This window comes from Melozone crissalis, unplaced genomic scaffold (assembly GCF_028551555.1).
Source record: "Melozone crissalis strain CALT ecotype California unplaced genomic scaffold, PUWL_Pcris_2 ptg000013l_1, whole genome shotgun sequence".
Lineage (NCBI taxonomy): Eukaryota > Metazoa > Chordata > Aves > Passeriformes > Passerellidae > Melozone > Melozone crissalis.
Genome location: NW_026535791.1, coordinates 54099956 through 54116051, shown reverse-complemented (window position 1 = coordinate 54116051; position 16096 = coordinate 54099956). Strand labels below are relative to the sequence as shown.

The 16096-nt window shown below is 37.6% G+C and overlaps 2 protein-coding genes across 4 annotated transcripts in view; one reads left to right on the top strand and one right to left on the bottom strand.

Annotated features, from left to right (window-relative positions):
- STS (steroid sulfatase) overlaps positions 1-15843 on the bottom strand; it is a 106745-nt gene extending 90902 nt beyond the window's left edge. For 2 of the 3 annotated variants that reach the window (XM_054271834.1, XM_054271833.1), the window contains exon 1: positions 15738-15843. In XM_054271834.1, coding sequence (XP_054127809.1) covers positions 15738-15751 — 14 coding nt within the window. In that variant the 5' untranslated portion in view covers positions 15752-15843. Of the gene's footprint in view, positions 1-14690; positions 14776-15737 lie in introns of those variants that run through there. The other variant, XM_054271835.1, reaches the window with a different exon arrangement.
- PUDP (pseudouridine 5'-phosphatase) overlaps positions 15630-16096 on the top strand; it is a 61799-nt gene continuing 61332 nt past the window's right edge. Inside the window, exon 1 of the mRNA XM_054271836.1 lies at positions 15630-15768. Coding sequence (XP_054127811.1) covers positions 15693-15768 — 76 coding nt within the window. The 5' untranslated portion in view covers positions 15630-15692. The remainder of the gene's footprint in view (positions 15769-16096) is intronic.

Sequence of the window (16096 nt, the reverse complement as noted above, 5' to 3'; positions counted from 1 at the left end):
TATCAAGAAGCTCTTGTCAGAGGTGACCAGACAAGAGAGTATGAGCTCAGCCCATCTACTCCCCGCCCACTTTCCTACAAGTGACACACACAAGGCAACAAAACAGCCTGGTACTTGCAGGTGATCACTAGATCCTGCTACTTTCCTTCATGAGGTCCTTGTCACAGAAGAAAAAACACTTCAGTTCCTGATACATGGTAAGAAAAAGTCTGTTGCTGTCCATGGGCACTGTTGAGCAAGTCACATGGACAGTGAACATTATGGTCATGACAGCACTCATGCACAAGTATCTTCCATGTTCTCCTGACTCCCACCACACCATGGGAAATTCATCCATTCCAACCATGGAACAGTGATGCAAATGTTTGTTCTGTCAGATAAGAGGTAGGAGAAGAGGAGGCAGGTTGTTTTGACAGTGGAGGGGCACTCCAGGGGATGCCTCTGAGGACAGACCAGGAGCTGCTCTGTGCTGAACATCATCAGTTCTGGCCAGCTCTGCAATGGACCCACTGCTGATCACAGACAAGCTCATAGGGAAACAAATTTAAGAAAGGACAAAAATACTGGAGGGGGGGAGGAACAGAGAGAGAAGGCTGTGAGGAGCAGTGGGAGAGGAAGAAGAAGAAGAAAGAACAAAAAGGCCAGAGCAGTAGGAAGTGTCTCACACTGGATCAGGAAAGTGCCCAAAGGCACTGTGGTCTGTAGACCAACAACAAGTAGCATAAGGAGACTGCCAAGCACAGCCTGGTGTGCCACCCAGTGCCTCCCTGAAGGGACTGTGCACAACCTGCAGCAGTGACACAGGAAATGTCTGGAGTGAAGGTGTGGAAAGTAGGAAAGTGAAAGAGAGGAATCTGAAGCTGAACCTGGGAGAGTGGGAAGAAAAATGGTTTTCCTGTAAAATTAAATGTTTGTCCTTTTTTTGATTGCTTTGTTTTCCAATACTCCAACTAATTAAATATTTATGCTACCTATCAATAAATTAACTTGTATTCCCCAAGTGGTTTTGCCTATTACAGGGATTTTCCTGCCATTTCACCACCAGTTTTTTCACTTGCATCCCTACTAATTTTTCCCCATATCCCTGGGGAATGAAAGCAGGGAGTGAGCAGCTGTGTGAGTTCTTGGCTGTTAGCCAGGACCAATCCACCACATTTAAAATGAAAAGGAATAAATGGATCCAATGGCAAATTACTTTTATTGATTACCAGGAGCCAAAAATTTCTTTGCTGTTACTGAATCCATCTAGATCTAAAAGTGAACTTTTTACCAGGGAGAGAAATGGCAAAGCTTATAAAGCAAAAAAAATTCACTTGAGACCAACTGACTTATGATGTTGCTGCTATAAGCAGGAGGCTCACAGGACATAAACAAACATCTTCTCCTTCCTCTTAATTTGCATGGGTAAGAGACATTAAAAATAGACAAGTAGTGGCTTATTAAAGACCAAGCTCCTTCCCTGCAGTTTCTAAAACCGGAAAATCTGGTTTATGTTACTTTTGTGCTACAACTAATATCCATGGAATGTTGTCCTCATTCTGCAAATAGTTATGAATGAAATTGTTTGGAATTTTTTTTGACAAAAGTCATTCTAGCAGGAAAAAAGTGGGTTTAAACAAAAAAAAGTCTTTTCTTTTTTAAATGAGGCAATTTAAAAAAGAAATTACTCTCACTTACTTTTAAACACAAAAAATGGCCTGTTTAGCACTTACAAGGAGAAAGCAAACCACAAACCATTTTTTTTTTTGTTCTTTTAGGCTGGGAGATATTTTTACTGCATTATTTTGACTTGAGTTAAAAGATTAACTCTCAAATTACCCAATTTTCAGCACCTAATACAAAATTAAAACAAACATAATAGCTTTATCCATTCACCATTTTCATTTCCCCCTCAAATAACATAATGAAAAAAGAGCTTTAGAAAAGGGGAGAGGGGGGGAGGAAGATGGTAAGTAATTTTCTAACCACCTTTATTGATGAGATACTCCACTAGCATTATTCACTAAAAAATAAAAGTATAAAACAGCTTAAAAATAAAATACAATCACTGCAAAACAAAACTGAAAACAACATGTAAGGATCATGAAATTAGGAGGTCTTACAAACCAGGAAAATGTTTACCCTAGAAAGAACATTTATGCAATTAAGAAAAGAAAGATGAGCCGCATAGTGGCTTTATAGCAGTCTGCTTGCAAAATACATAGATCAAGAATCTGCTAAAAAATGTAGCAGACAAAAGGCAAAGACATTTACAAAACAAGACATATACAAATTACCCAAATGTGCAACCCAATTCCAATGATTTGATAATTTACTAATGTCAGGAATTCTAGAAAAGAATAACTGAATTTCCCATCAAAAATTAAAAGAAAAACTATCCATACTTAGCTTGGAAAATATTTGAGGGATAGATTTTAAACATCATAGGATTAAGTAAAAAATAAAATTATTGTCTTAGAATGAATGGTACTGAAACAGCAAATAATTCTAAGACAAAAAATATAAGTCTACAATACAAGAAGAGGCTAAGTGTATTCTTAGAGACAGACAGAAAATAAAAATACCTGAATAAACAGTAGAAATGCAAATATTGTATTGCAGCAATACAGGAAAAACATCAATTTAAGCCAGAGGTATCTGGGTTTGTTCTGCCCTGTGTAAGTAGGAAACTCTTGTTCCTTCCCTTCCTTCCTCTCCTTCTTTTTCTCTGGTTATTTCCTCCTTGCTTACATAGGAACTCTATGAAACTTGTAAATTCTTGCTGTTAAAACCGAACAGCATTTTTTTTTTGCTGTGGAAAAATTCCAACATGACAAAATGAAAGTTATCAGTACCTCAAAACTATAGGAATTTATTTCGTTTTCACCTTATTTTGTACGACATTATAAGATCATAAATAAACCAAAAGGTATTCAAACAAGGCATTTTTCTACTTTCTTATGGCACGTCTTTTCTTGTGGTACACCAGCATTAGCTTTTCCATTAACATTTGAAAGTTTCTCAGTAATAGCTCCAGGGGTCTCATTATCTTTTGGCTTGTTCTAGAGTATGCTGCCAGTATTTCTGAAGCAAAAAATGTGCTTTTCCAACTGTATGAGAATGTTTTTAAATAAGTTTTAAAAAAAATATTTTTTCCTTTGCTTTGTGCCTTTACGTACAACACAACCTCATGTTTTTAAAGGATGGATTCTGTTAATCAATGAGAAAGAATGCATCAATTCCTCTGTCCAAAATGCCTTTTTCAGGACAATACTGCTGTTATTAGACAACTGCTATAGTAGAGAACATACCCAGTTATTTATTACAATAATAGAGGACCTGGATGCTAAGAGTTACTCTTGTAAGTGACTAACCCATGTCAATAGCTTCTAGTTTTCTTCATCATAATAGTCAGTTCTGTCAGTAGTGCAGAATATAAACAATAACAGAGAAAACCAGATCTGTTTGAGATCTGTACCCTAAGATTTCCTTATGAGTATGGCTAGTCATCTGATTCTTTAGCATGGTAGACAAAAAGGTCATTTTTGCACCAAATTTGAAATTTTGGTCCAGGATGCAAAAAAATCCAAAATCAGTGCATACCTGAAACTGTTCAAACTTGAGTGCTCAAAGCCTAGAGTGCCATAGTCACAATTCTTGTTAAGCATGTCTTAAAAAGCCATCTCAGTTGTCCTGTAATCCTGCTCTCAACTTAACTTCTCACCTGAACTACTTTTATTTCATTCATCCTCATCCCCAAACTTCCGCTCATACAATCAAGAAGCCGCCCCACAAATTCTTCTGCAATCGTTATCTTTCTAAGCCCTGCTCTACCGTATTTGAAATCCCTTGTTACTCAAGAACCCTGCATCAGTGTGCCATCGATGCAAACTGAGGCTAAATACCTTTCAGATGCAGTGGCTCGACTCCTCCGATTCTGCTTGCCCAGGTGCTGCTACTGTCACTGCCTCTCTAGCACCAGTCCCTGCTCTCGGTGCTGCTGTGCCTCGCTGCCTGCCTCCTCCATGACTGCCCTCAACACGGGCTCTTCCAGGGCCAGCAGCACACAGTGCTCCCTGCTGGGGACTGGGGCTCTCCTCTGTGTCAGCCCAGCCTCAGCTGTTGGACTGATGGGGCTTTAACACATATTTACTAAAATCCACCTACACAGCATCCTGAGGGCAAAAGCAAAATACATGTTTGTGAGAAAACAGGATGAATGGAATACATATTATTAATGAGTCATTACAAAACTGCATAGCAAGCAATAGGTATGGTCAGATTCTGTTCCAACATTTGTTTTGGTTATAAAGGCTTCTCTTTCATCTTCTTTCTTCTTGTCTCAGTATGGTTGCTCAAATGCAATTGTTTTGTTTAAGCCTGGCAGATACATCCTATCAAGAAGTGATGAATTTTTCTTACATTTTCCCTTCCTCTGTTACTCTTTGCCATTCTCCTCTGTCTCAGAGATTCCTCTTACAGATACTCTCCCCTCAGTAGCTACGTTTACTCCCAGTTTGCAAGTTGAATGTGTATGAGGTTTCAAAGGAAAAGATTAGATTTACTTAATATCCCTTTAAAAGTTACTTCCACCTTTGAACTGAACGGATTTTTTCAGATTACACACACTGCACCATGAACCAGTTACTTGAAAAATAAAAGCTTGTTTCAGAACCTACCCCCCTCCAAAACTATTTAACAATTCATTTCCATTTGATCCTTGAAACAGACTCCATAATCAAAATTACATACACTTGCAACATTACATTTTAAACAACCACAACTTAAGTGCTAAGAAAAAACTGCTGTGGCACAGCTGGAAAATTTTCTAGTTCATAAAGACCCTGCTTTCTATTTTCTTCAAAATGCTTTCACAATTAAAGTAATGCTTATACTCATTATAATCTGTTCAAAGCAGGGAATGTTCTACTCCATTGCAATACCTGATAACAAAGTGCATTCTGTTACAAAATAATTTGCCACTATATTTGATAGTACCTTATAGACATGAGTGTATGGTTTCAGCAATCTCTTCTTCGTTGTAAAAAATACATTGTATTAAGTTAATGCAGAAAAGACAACATTGAATATATTATTATTTCTCATAATTGGTAACTTCCTGACATGAAGAATTTCTTTGAGCTGTGAAAGAATATGATCTCTAACTACACATTACCCCAATGTTCACAATATAAACTATATATAAGGAACAGACTTTGGGGCAGAAAGGGTGTTTTACCTTGCAGCACAGAATTGTTTCAGTTTTTGCCTCTCCTGTGCAAACAAAATGGCTGTACACGTATCAGTATATGGGTACAAAGTCCAGTCATGTGAAGTGAAACACAAGAGTGGGGGGAAGAAGGACAACACTGAAAAAGATAATTTATACAAGACTGACAGGATTTCTTGATAAGACCCTGCTTCACTAGTACAAAACAATTTTAGCATGTTCTCATAATGGATATATAGATGTGCCTAATCAAGATGCTTATTTTAGTTTGCTACTGAAGATCTTCTGTTAAGACTTTTTCATGAATTTGCACTTTATTTTTTGAAAACAAGGGCTATGCCAGAATCTCAAGTACATTTCTGCCTTCTGTACACATGGGAAGCATTCCTACAGAATATCTACATAGCAATTTTCCACAAACTACACTGAAACACCTTTTAAAGTATAATTTCAGATCAGCGTTTTTCAAACTTTTCCATTGGAGGCACAGGATATTTTGAGATTCTCTTTTTATAAATACCATACACTATAGCCCATCCTGGTTTCTTTAATATGAATTGACTTATAAACTATATGTGCTCCCAGAAAATGACCGCTTCCAGAAAGCCCAAGGACCCTAACACGAAAAATCATTCATTAAACTTCAAAAAGTTCTGGCTAGTTGACATATTACCTTCCTTCTTAGCTATTGTTCTCCTCACTCCAATTTATGTATTTGTCACGAAGAAATTTGATCAGGAAGAGAAAGATGGATGTCCAAAGATTTGTGACAAACACTGCTGATGAAACTTAACAGAATTCAAGCCTTGCAACCTAAGTATGAAATTTTACTTTTCTTCCAGGCAAAACCTAAGAGCTCACAATGACTGTGAGAAATCAAATTGAGCCAAGATTTTTGAAGAGCTGCCTAAATGCAAAGCCTAAATTACATTTTTCTGTGGTTCAGGAAATCAGTACAGCTTGTCCTGAGCTTTCTTCTGCATTTTTCCTCTATTTTGAAATAACATTCCACTTTAACAACTTCGAAAGAATTTTAAATTACCAACCTTTTCTCTATCTCAAATGCTGATTAGAAATGCTAGCCCTTATCTTAAGCCTTTGAAAAACTGCACTGTTGTCTTGCATTTATTCAAAGCTTTAGTAAGTGAATATAAAAACCATTTTTAACAGATCTTGTCAATCTCTCTAAAATAAATAGCCAACTACTTTTTAATCCCTTTGACTAATTATATTTTAGATTAGTAATATTTTAGAATGTATTAAAAAAACAATGTATATGGACAAAAGAAGTACTAGAGATACAACAGATGAGAAGCAACATCCACTGACAAAACACATTTCTTGTGTACATACACTGCAGCTCTTAAATGCATAATAACTACTTACAGTAAATTTTATTAAAACAAATTATTATTGACATTCATTCAAAACCTTATGACTATGTAAATTAGAAGAAGGTAATGATAAAAACAAGGACATGTATGACAAAATATAGATAAAATTAATGAAAAGCAGACTTGTCTGTGCAAATTAGCATGACAATTTAAGGCATTTGATATGGAAAACCAAAATGCAGTGTATAAAGATCTATTCATTCCAACTATAAAAGTATGCAAAAAAATTACAATGAGGTAATGAGTGTAAAAATAAACATCCTTTCATATCTGAGTACTGAAGACTGAATAGAGGGGGTTTGTTTGTTTGGGTTTCTTTTCCATGTTTGATTAAACATCACTAAAGGGTGGTAAAGTGACAATTACTTGCTGAGTTCAAAGCTTAAGCAGGAGTGAAAACTGAAATGCCAACAAGGAGGCTTCATTTAAGCATGGCCAACAGAGTACTACGCCACCCAGTAATGTATTCTCCAATGATCCATGTTACTTAATAGATTCTTAATAATACTTAATAATATTCTCCATTTTGGCCAACAGGTGCTTTTGTGGTTTGGGTTTCTTTTTCCACACGGAAACGCAGAGTCAGATATGAACACACAGTCCATTTCTTTTCTTTCATGTAAGAAACATTATATTTTAAGGTACTTTAGACTTTTGGTCACAAATTGGGAGTCAGTACCTACCGACTTATTTATGAATGTTCATATGTATAAAAGAGCTCAATTCATTGAACTAATGGTTTTAATTAGTATTTATACAATGGGATAAAAAGGAGGAAGAAGGATGCATGACTCAATTTTCTCAATTTTCACTGAATTTTAGTGGTAAGGGAGAGCTGCAGCAAATCAGACCCTTTGTTTCAGTTCATCAAAACATCTCTGCCAAAGTTTCAGAAGTTTAGGACCCAACTTTACCATACAACTAAATGTTCATCTACCATGTATGGTACAGTGTTTTGATAAAAACAAAACACGATACACTGCTATCTTAGCCGGCCTGGATATTGGTGCACATGTAAATGCTTCTGCTTCCACATAAATCTGCTAATACAAACTTGTATTTTACTTAGATTCAAATGAAACATAGCAGCAACAGAGCTAAGATGAAACAAAGGGTATTTGTTAACTTCTCTTAGCATAGTGAAACCCAAGGAATATATCTAATTTCAAAGTATATTTTTGAAAGACATTTACACAGAATTTAAAGATAAAAGTTTTGCTGTTCTAGGGACTATGTACAAATTGGGTCATTGGATTCTAGAGAATATTAAAAAAAAACCTTCAGTGAAAAAAGATGCTTAAACTTCATTCTTCAGCTTAGTCCAAAAAAACATTGGCAAGTTTCCCTCTGAAAACTGTGTAGTCATGTACGTATCTTGATAGAAAGTCCTTACATGAACTTTTAAAATCTGTGGATTGCAGAGGACTTTATACAGGTCTGAGGAAGTCCCAAAAGCTATTGTACATAGAACTCTATAACACTGTCTAAAGGTTTCAGTCTAAAGGTTTTTTTAATGATTGTGATTAACTTTTTTTAAGACTTACACATGGGAGTTCAGCTGGAAGAATGTGTTGGCTATGCCATGCAAGAAGAAAGATTCAGGTTTTGTAGTTGCTACAACCATAGTTTCTGACTATCAAATAATATTGTTCTAAGCTACTGCAAGTCATAAACAGAACATGATTTTTAAACAAAGATGGGCTTGAACAGATAGGAAAAATATTTTTCATTTCATATACAAGATCATTTATTTTATTTCCTGGATGTGATGAAGTCAGAAAAAGCATATGGATATTCATGTCCCCACATGTTGTCAGGTCCTCCAAGAATCAACAATCACCCAAATACTGAAAAATTGAAATCAGGCAGGGTTTTTCTTTATTTCCACCAACTTCAGAAAGTTCACCTAGTTGATGCTTGGTGACAAGAATGCCAAATCCTGAGTGAAGCTCTACGCCCTCTGAAGCCTGTAGGCTTTCCTCCATGATCTGCAACTCCAAAATATACCCTAACCATGCCCCATTTCAGGCCCACAACAAAAGCTCAGTTTTGGTATGGCACATTAGGATATATAGCCATCTTAATATTAAAAGTCTTGTTAATAGCATTTGGAAAATTGTATTAGTCTAATTTTTCCAGATGAGAGCATAACTATTAGCATAAAAAGGAAAAGTCAGTGAAAAACAGATTAGGAAGCCAGGCTGTCAAACATAGTCATTAATATAATACTTATTCCCTTCTGCTTGTAGCAGTCACTGGTCTAAATAACACATACAACATTTCTGAAACAAGGATACAACAATTCATTCTGCAGCACAGATTCTTGCAGATATCTGCCTCATTAGCCTTGCAAGATAGTAGTTTTTCATACTTAAAAATGCGTAAAGAGATTTTGAACTGTATGAGGAGGCAATAAGCTCCTAATGGGCTAGAGATACTGCCCCTGATCTCTTTCACTGAAGCATGATACTGACTCCTCTTAATTAGTGAAACTACATATAGAAGTGAACCATAAAGAAAATTTTAAATGGGACAAATAGCAACAGAAGTTTTGAGCTTGGCACAACATGGGGAAAAACCTGACTAATCAGCAGTAAGAACCTAACTATGGCAAAGACAGTAATTCAGCTCTTATGTTAATTCAAAGGTGTTGGTCTATCTGGGTCAAAGAAGGCAAAAAATTACTTTTTATTTGTCTTTTATAAACCCCACAGCTACAGTAAATGTATTTGTGTGGTGGACTTCTCTAAGGATACAGAAAACCTAAAATGCTGAAGAGCAATTAAAATATGAAAAGGTTCAGAAAGCATAACTTACAACAGTAGATGAAAGAAATTCAATTTGTAAAAGTGAAAAAAAAAAGAAGAGTAGAGAAAAAACACAGAATATCCTTGCAAAGTAAAAGTTTCACTGAAAGATTCAGAAAATTTTAAGCATAATGTCTGGACACATATTTTAAGCCTATACAATTCTATTGCAGAGAATTCATTTAGATCTTGAACGTCTCTTGTGGTCGCACCTATACAAATACATGAAATGGAAATAGAGGACTCTTTCAAACCTGCAGTGTCACTGTAAGCAATCACTCACCTCACAGAACTCAAGGTGAAATGTTTGAGATTACCTGATTAAGTGGAGCTAGCTGTCTTAGGGAAAAAAGTCAGGGCCTGACTGGCTTGACAACGCTTGAACTTCATTACATTCTTCTAGGTAACTCTAGTATCTAATCATCTAACTGTATTAGTATTTACAAGTGGTGTTCCTTGTTTTATAAGTTTTATGAAAACAAGTGTCTGTTGCTGGTCCTCTACAAAGAACATTTCAATTGAAATATCTAAAATAAGAAATAAAGCAACATCACTCCCTTATCTGTTTTGTTACAATACACAGAACATAATTCCTTAAAAAAGGTAAACATAAGCTGAACTTAAATTAAGTGGACAGCCTAGTGATGGAACTATTTCCTCACCCAAAGATTATTCAGTGCCTTACATGGTCACAAAGCCTATTTGCCATTGCCTGTACACAAGAGCACGTTCTGAGGTACACTACCAGTATGTCTGTGTGTGTACATGGGAGAAGGAGAACAGGGCAGTAACTTCTGGGCCAAGAGAATTCAAAAACTTGAATTATGACTTGGTTGGGAGGCACACTAACTCCAGCAGCCAAGGAAAAGTGCCAACTCCCACAGTAAGGAACAGCCTGGATGTCTAATACAATTCTGCTGCAGTGGGGACCCATGAAGCTGGGTAGCTCTGTTTGGCATTGCCCCTTCCTTCTCCTCTCTGCACTGTTTCTGCTTCCCAATCAGAGTTGCTATTTTTTAAACATATCAGTACAGTACTATTGCTTTTCTGCCTAGATAATTCTAGAAGCTGAGAATGACTGCAAAGAAAGAAAGGTCACAGTACTGTATGATAGCTGGCCTCCAGCTGACTCCCTGCACTTCCCAGGCTGTCAGCATGTTCCTCCTGATCATGCAGCCATTCAGGGCTGAGTGTTAGCCAGTTCATTTATTTCTATTCAACTCTTCTGGATAGATACAAACTTTTAAGGGCACACAGCCACAGAGCAGGCAGAATGTCTGAGCTCTGGAGATTCAACTCCCCAGCTTGTTGCATCCCAAGCAGGGAACATGCATATACAACCTAAACATGAAGTAGCATTACAGATCAGTGGCTCAGAGACCTTGTGACCCTGAGAATCACAATTCCTTCTCTCTCTTCTCCATCTGAAGATCTAATTACCACAGCCTTTGAAAAGTTTGAGCTTTGGAACTCACCACTGGAAGGGTGACTGCATTCAGTTTCACCTTTACTTCCAGCAACCAAGTTACAGATGACTTGCTCAGAAAGGTTCACAGAATGTGCATTCCACATGACAGTAGAAATACAAAACTTTTTGATTACTCTGTAACAATCAAACTGTAGTAAAATGAACAAAAAAAGCAATTAAATCCACATGCAGACAAGACATAAAACCAAGTTAATAACAAATATTTTAGATTCCAGTAACAATGGGAACTTAGATAATAAATGAAAGTTATACCATAACAAAAAAAAGTTACAGTAAACCCATATCACAGGGAAAATAAAGCAGGATACAATACTTCATATCATTTCTGGGGATGCAATCCCTTCTGTTCTAATCTTCCTGACAGTTTTAGGCTAAGCAGGACCCAGCCATTAGGCACTTCAGGATTTTCATTACAATGACACTGCTAATTACCTGAACAGTTTTCCTGTGTGCAGCCAATAATTTATTAGAAGACCAAAAAGTATGTCAACAAGCTAAGTCACAATCCATAAAGGAGAGTAAATGGTTCTCAGTGACTTTAACAAAAGCAATAAAGGCCCTAAAGCATGATATTAAGGCTTCCTTTCCCATTTTTAGAAGCTTTGTTGCTGTATAATTCCACCAATAAATACAGCAATTGACATCTAAAAATGAACCTTTCTAGAGTGCCTCATCTAAATTTACTGAGATGAAAACATGTGAGTAGCACATATCTTCACTTCATTCTCCTGCAGTGTCACACATCATCTTCCTTGCCTTTTTAACTATCTCACTTGTAACTGGCTGTCAATGCCAAAATCTAGAAAACACATGGCTCTCCTATCCCTGCTTGCTTGGCTGAGAGAAGACACATGTGGTTGATTAAAAGAGCATATACATCCTTTTAACCTAGGTAATCAATAAAACATGACCTGGATCAGGAGTTCCATGGTACTGTTTAATTGCTTTAAGACATATGGCAATCTTCCATTTTGTACCTATAAAAACATGAACTGAAACAATACAATTCACCTAATTCATAATCTTAAGGTGAAAAGTTCATGTTTGGTGATATCCAGCACTGAGAGGGGTTTCATTTTCTGAAAGCTTATAGGCTTAACTATAGCAACTGCTGAGAATCTCAGCTGATACATGAATTTACATTTAATTCTAAATCATTCCAAGTAATTTGTTACTAATAGTGGGTTTAACAGCTGTTTATGTAAATAATTTAAATTACTGGATTTATTCAAGTCTTTTGATTCTTTTTTAATATTCAAACCAAAATGGATTATAATCTGTTTATCCTCTTTGTCAAGGTGCCTGCAGAAAAAGAAAAATAAAGTCAGTCATTTCTGTGTGAAACACATAGTGCATGATGCTCCTATGAATGGCATAAAAAACAGGTAAGCGAATCAGTGCTTCGAGCACAATATGAAATTGTGAAATAGGAAACTGCAATTATTGAATCAAATAATTGATTTGATAATCACAAGTACTACCTATGAAAACACTTAAGCATATTCTGAAGCTTTTACTCTCCAAGAAAGAACTCAGTCACATAAATTTCAGTGAAGTACAAAACTTCCAGCCTCAAAGTAAAAAAAACTCAAACAATATAGAAGTTAAAAAAAGAGGACCTAGTACATAAAACATTGTGTTGCATACTTAATGACCCCACAGCACCTGAGTATTTTCACTTTATCTCACGTTCAAGAACAATAAAACCAATTAAATTTTAACACATTATTACAAAACCAGAGAAAATAGATTTGTTTGGTATTAAGTAGGGCTACCTACTGGCAGCTAATGTACAGATGTTTAAAAACCTTGACATCCAGATATATATGTACCTTACAACACCACATATCTGCTTTGGTGTATGCCCAGATAGCACATGATGTACATGAAGTTAGAATTGTGTTCTTCAGACTTTCCAGGATTCAAGTCCAGTTACATAATTACATCTTAGTTATTACATCCAAGTTCATTCTTCTCAATATGCATACATCAGGTTAATAGGAATATAATTATTTATTGGTGTTTCTTATTACTGTGCCTCAACTACAATATGCTTCCCACAACTCTGAAGTCACTGAAATCTTTATAACTCAAAGCCAGCTTCAAATAAGTAATAAAAAAAAGCAGCAAACAAAAAAATCAATTCCACAATTCTTAGTATCAAATTCTCAAAATCAAATTTTCACTCCGTTTCAAGAAAAAAATAACCCAACAACAAAACCAACTACTAGTGGTGAGTCATTAGATACAGATATTTAAGACAGCTCAAACGAAACTCAGATCAGCACAATTTCCTCCTCATGTATCTAGAAAATTATGCTCTACCATTTTGCTTGGACTTTTACTTAATTTCATTCTGTCAGTAAAAAGACTTAATCACACAGAATAAACCTAAACTGTTTTCTGTCTTGGGAAGATTTTCCTGTGTTTGAACACAGCTTTGAAGAATCAAGTAAGCTAACACCACACTGATTATCACTGATGAGCCAGAGCAAAGCAAAGCAAATTGAGGTCACCAGCCTGTCAGCAATGTGACAGTCTTGAAACGTGTACCATAGGATTTGTAACTCAGACCATTTAACCCTAGAAATGTTCAGCTTCTGTATTACACTTTAATTTTGCGGGCTATTTTCACAGAGATTGTCAATGACTTATTTCCACTTTAAATATTCACAAGTTTTGCAAAACCCTTGTCTTCTCAGACAAATAGGGAATTTAAATGCTAAAAATAGTGAGTTTTCCCCTTTTTAGGAGCTAGAAGCAATGGAAGTTATGATCAAATACTTTTTTCTAATTAGAACAATAAATCAAGGTAACATGAAAAAGCTAAATCTGTTGAGTAACAAATAAAGGTTTTACTCCCTCACCATACATACAATTAAAAACCAGATTTTTATAAGATTTGCTAGTTAGAAAGTTAATAAATCTACCTCAGATAACACTGTCACACTACATCATTACCCATCCTCTTTAAATATTTGTCTCTTACAGCAGAATCACATTCTTTCTTAGGACAGCACAACACTACCATTATAACTATTGAAATTACTATTTTTTCAATTCCCTTTAAGAGTTTAACACCTTTTTTGACCTACTGTATTTTTGATTTTACCCCTACTGATTCTAGCTATGTTCCCAACTAAGTGTGCTACAAAAGAAACTATAAATGTTTGCTGGAAACAAAACTGGAATATTGACTTGTTGCACAGTGTTTATTGCAGAAACAAAACAGCCGTGGGCATTTTTAATACTCATATATTGTAAGGTTACAAAAAAAACCCCTCAAAGCTCAGGAGCCATTTTCTTAAATCTACACAGGAATCAATTTCACAACTACGCACAGAATTTTTGAAAAACATTGAAGGTAATGCACACAATCCTTTTCCTAGCCTACACAAACAGGGCCTAAGCAGCATTATCGTTACAGAATGAGACAAGATAAAAAAGAGAAAATCAACCCAAAACTCAAAAACGGTTGTTTGAAAGTCAAGTTTTATTATTCAAAATGTACAAGTAAAGGCCAAGGATGTTTTATTTGTCTTATTTCACAAATAGGAGGTGTCAGGAGAATTCTGTGTTTACATTTCACATAAATATAGGGTGAATGTACTTGCAAGGGATAGGCTTTGGGCTAGGTAAGATGATTAACAAGCCTAAATTAAAACTGAAATACAGCTATGTGATACCTTCAGCTAAGGCTTTAAAAGCCCCCACTGACTTGCTAAAATGGTGAAACATTGCCAATTCAAATGAAGGCGCTGTTAGGAAAAAGGAATTGCTGCAAGGCCTACCTACAAATGAGACAGGACTCCCCCTAGGTGAAGCTGCAACTAACCAGTGTCCTCACACAGAATGGCATAGCAGTACACATCTTCCAGCCAGCATGTCACCTTGGGAGCCTGGCACAGCTCTTTTCATGTCTGCCTCTGCAACTGGTGCCTCAGTGATCTCGATGCCCAGTGGAGAGTTACCTGCATGAAAAAATACAAAAGAGAAAAAACTGATTAGGTTGGTGCCTCTTTCCCTCCCAGTTGCCCAGTAAAAATCAGATGTGTCCATGCAGGAAGACTTTGTTTCAACTTAAGAACAGTCTTGTTTCTTGAACTTCAGAACTTCTTGAATGTTTCAGAAAAAAACATACAACACCCAAACCAGCTTTCAATTAACCATTCTTGCACTCAGCAACCTGTAAGAGATAGATTTACTCCTTCCTCACAGATTTTTTTCTCTCCATTACTTTACTCATCCCTCACAGTTTCATACAGATTTACATCTTTTTGTTTCAACTATAGTCCAGTGAAATAGTACCCCTGTAAATCTCTGCACGGACATGCAGAAGAGACACTGGCTAACATCTCAAGTTGATGTCATGTTCTGTATTTCCCGCCAGCAGCACCAAACAGGATTTAGGAATCACAAAATAAGTCTGGTTGCAAGGGACCACCATGGGTCGCCTGGGCCAACCTCCCTGCAGGGTCATCCCAGAACACACTGAACAGAATTGCATCCAGATGGCTTCCAGAGAGGGAAACTCCACAACCTCTCTGGGCACGAAGCACTATTCTGCAAGATAAGAGGCCCCAAGAAGAGAAATAGACTTTGGTTAAGAAGTAGAACAAGCCAGAACAAAGGTCCGGCAGGCCCAGGCAGGCCCGGCCCGGCCCGCCCCGGGTGCCGCTATAAACCGCCGCCCTACCCCGGCCTCCCCGTTAGGTTTCCGGCCTGGCCAGTCTCGCACCGCGCGGGCTCCATCTGCCTCTGCTCCTGCCGCACTCCGGCTGCTGTGCCTCGCCATGGCCGCTTCCTCCTCGGCGGCCGCGCTGCGCCCGGTCACTCACCTGATCTTTGACATGGACGGGTTGCTGCTGGGTGCGTAGCCTGAACCCCTCTCCCCTCCACGGCCAGGTCCCCGCTCCGCTCCACCCCGCGGCGGTGGGTCCCACCGCCCCGCCGCGCCCGGCCCGCCTGCCCCGACTGCGAGGGGCCGTAGCTGGCGGCGAGCAGCCTCTTTCCCTTCCTTCCTTCTCCCCTCCCCTCCGCCTCCCGCAGTCGGCGCAGCCCAGGCTGTGGCTGCTGGTTCACGGCCTCGCTCCGGGCGAGCAGCCAGAACGCCCCGGGCACCGCTGCTAAAACCAGAGTGAAGGGATTAAAGTAACAGGAAACGAGTTAATTCCTTCTCCTGCTTCCGCTACTTGCT